The sequence below is a fragment of the Talpa europaea genome (assembly GCF_964194135.1).
Source record: "Talpa europaea genome assembly, chromosome: 2".
NCBI classification, from domain to species: Eukaryota; Metazoa; Chordata; class Mammalia; order Eulipotyphla; family Talpidae; genus Talpa; species Talpa europaea.
The window spans coordinates 135,406,973-135,409,178 of NC_140068.1; the positions used below are offsets into that span (position 1 = coordinate 135,406,973).

At 39.5% G+C, this 2,206-nt stretch overlaps 1 protein-coding gene across 1 annotated transcript; it reads right to left on the bottom strand.

Annotated features, from left to right (window-relative positions):
* Nucleotides 1-1,053: 1,053 nt before the first annotated feature.
* On the bottom strand, nucleotides 1,054-1,989 carry LOC311167707 (olfactory receptor 14J1-like; the record flags this gene model as incomplete). Its single annotated transcript, XM_084228757.1, has 1 exon — nucleotides 1,054-1,989. The coding sequence occupies one exon, from the start codon at nucleotides 1,987-1,989 to the stop codon at nucleotides 1,054-1,056; it is 936 nt and encodes a 311-aa protein (XP_084084883.1).
* Nucleotides 1,990-2,206: the final 217 nt, after the last annotated feature.

Sequence of the window (2,206 nt, forward strand, 5' to 3'; positions counted from 1 at the left end):
GTTAATAGCTCCTCCTAGATGACTAGCAATTATTCAATTGAATCATAAGAGACAAAGAAATGGTATAATGAGATTTATGCAGAGTGACCTCAGTGTATTGCTCCTGGAGGACACCATGTGGTTAGAGCAAAATGGACTCTGCATGGAAAATGGGTGTTCTCATCAATTCATAGACATCATGTGGTATCCAAACTCCAGTGTAACTGAGGGAAAATGAGAATAGAAACTTTGACCACTTTCAATCATCCTAACAGAAATGAGCAGAAGGGAAGGATTAAGTTAAAATCTTTAAAATGATGGTAATTCTTTCTTATTCACACCTGGCCTTTTTTCAGGAAGAATTTTATCTACTGTATTTATAAGAGTAAACTTTGTGGGGTTATGTGTATGAATATTTTTGTTACAAAGATAGCACATATCTATGACAATTTTGTGACATGACACTTTCCCTTATGATCATTTCTCTATTTAGCTTTACATTCTTGTCTGGCTGTGTCATGTTTAGTGAATCACAGCTAACAGTTTGGGAAACATTCTCCTTGGTCCTAACTAAAGGACACAAATCAAGGTGAAGATGGAACTGGCCTGACTCTGAAGCTATTGTGCATGAGAAAAATGCTCTTGGTGCAAAAGCACATTATTGACACTGCACCTTCTGGGCAAATCACTAACTTCAAAGAAAGACAAACTTCAAGGTTTATAGCAGGGTTAAAAAACTTAGTTCCCTCATGATAACTCTCTGAGTACAGAAAATTTTAACAAGCATCCTTGTTCTACTCAGTGCGTAGACGGCATCAGATAGATCCATTAACCAGACACCTGCCAAGATCCTGGACATTTTCCCCCTGCTAATTGTATAAAATCCTTATTGAAGAGCTCAAAGTTTGGACAGCTCTTCCAGATTTAGCTGGAGATTGAGTCTGAGCTTCATTCACCAGTCTTGATTCATTCATAAAAAAACTCTTAATTATTAGTTGTCTCAATTTATTTAAGTCAACAATTGCCCCAATATGTTTTGTACTTGTCTCCCAAATAAGAATTTACAGATGTGTCTCAACAAAAGAGATCAGCTTTTCTTCTTTGGAAAACCTTTCTAACAGCAATTTTTATGGCTTGATTTCTCAGACTATAAATCATTGGGTTGAGTGTTGGGGGCACAACTGTGTACATAATCATGAAAAAAATGTCCAGTGCACTTGGAGAATCAGAAGGAGGCTGGAGAAACTCAAAGGCACCGGTGGATATAAACAAAATGACAACAATGAGATGGGGAAGGCAAGTGGAAAAGACCTTGGCTCTGCCCTCTGCAGATGGCATCTTCAACACAGTGGAGAATATCTGGAAGTAGGACATTCCAATGAAGGTGATGCAAAAAGAGCCCACAAGAAATGTGAAGGCACTGACCCCAACTTCTCTGATATACTCGTTAGAACAAGAGAGTTTCATGATCTGGGGGATGTCACAGAAGAACTGATGAATGATATGGGAACCACAGAAGTGCATGGAGAAGGTGGCAGCTGTGTGCATGGCACCAACAATTACCCCACTGATCCAGGCGCCTAGGACTCCATGGACACAGGTGCTGACATCTATGATGATTTCGTAGCGCAGTGGAAAGCAGATGGCCACGTAGCGATCAGAAGACATCAACGTGAGTATAAATGTCTCAACAGAACCACAGATAGTGAAAGCAAAACACTGCACCATGCATTCACCAAAGGAAATGTAGCCACTATGTATGAAAGAGTTATAAATGGACCTTGGCACAGTCACAGAAATGTAGCACAAATCCAGCAAGGAGAGATGTTTCAGGAAGAAATACATGTGTGAGTGGAGACCATTGTCTATGGAGATTGCTGTGATAATGAGGATATTGCCAGCTAATGCCACCATGTATAAGACTAAGAACAGAGAAGTAAGTAAGAGTTCTAGCTCAGGCTTTACTGAAAATCCCATCAGAAGAAACCCACTCATAGTGAAATTGGCCATAGTCCTTTTTAATTTCCCAGTGATGTTGGCTGCAAGACAAGAAAGGACTATTGGAAATCTCTTACAATGCACCTAGCAATCCACCTGGACTAAATGAAGTTAGGCATAAAGTTCCCTGAAGTAATCATCACTTCATCATTGATGTGAAGGAAGTTATTTATAGCAATAATCAAGAGGAACAATTTGACCCAGATATGGAAACATGGGTAAAGAGGAT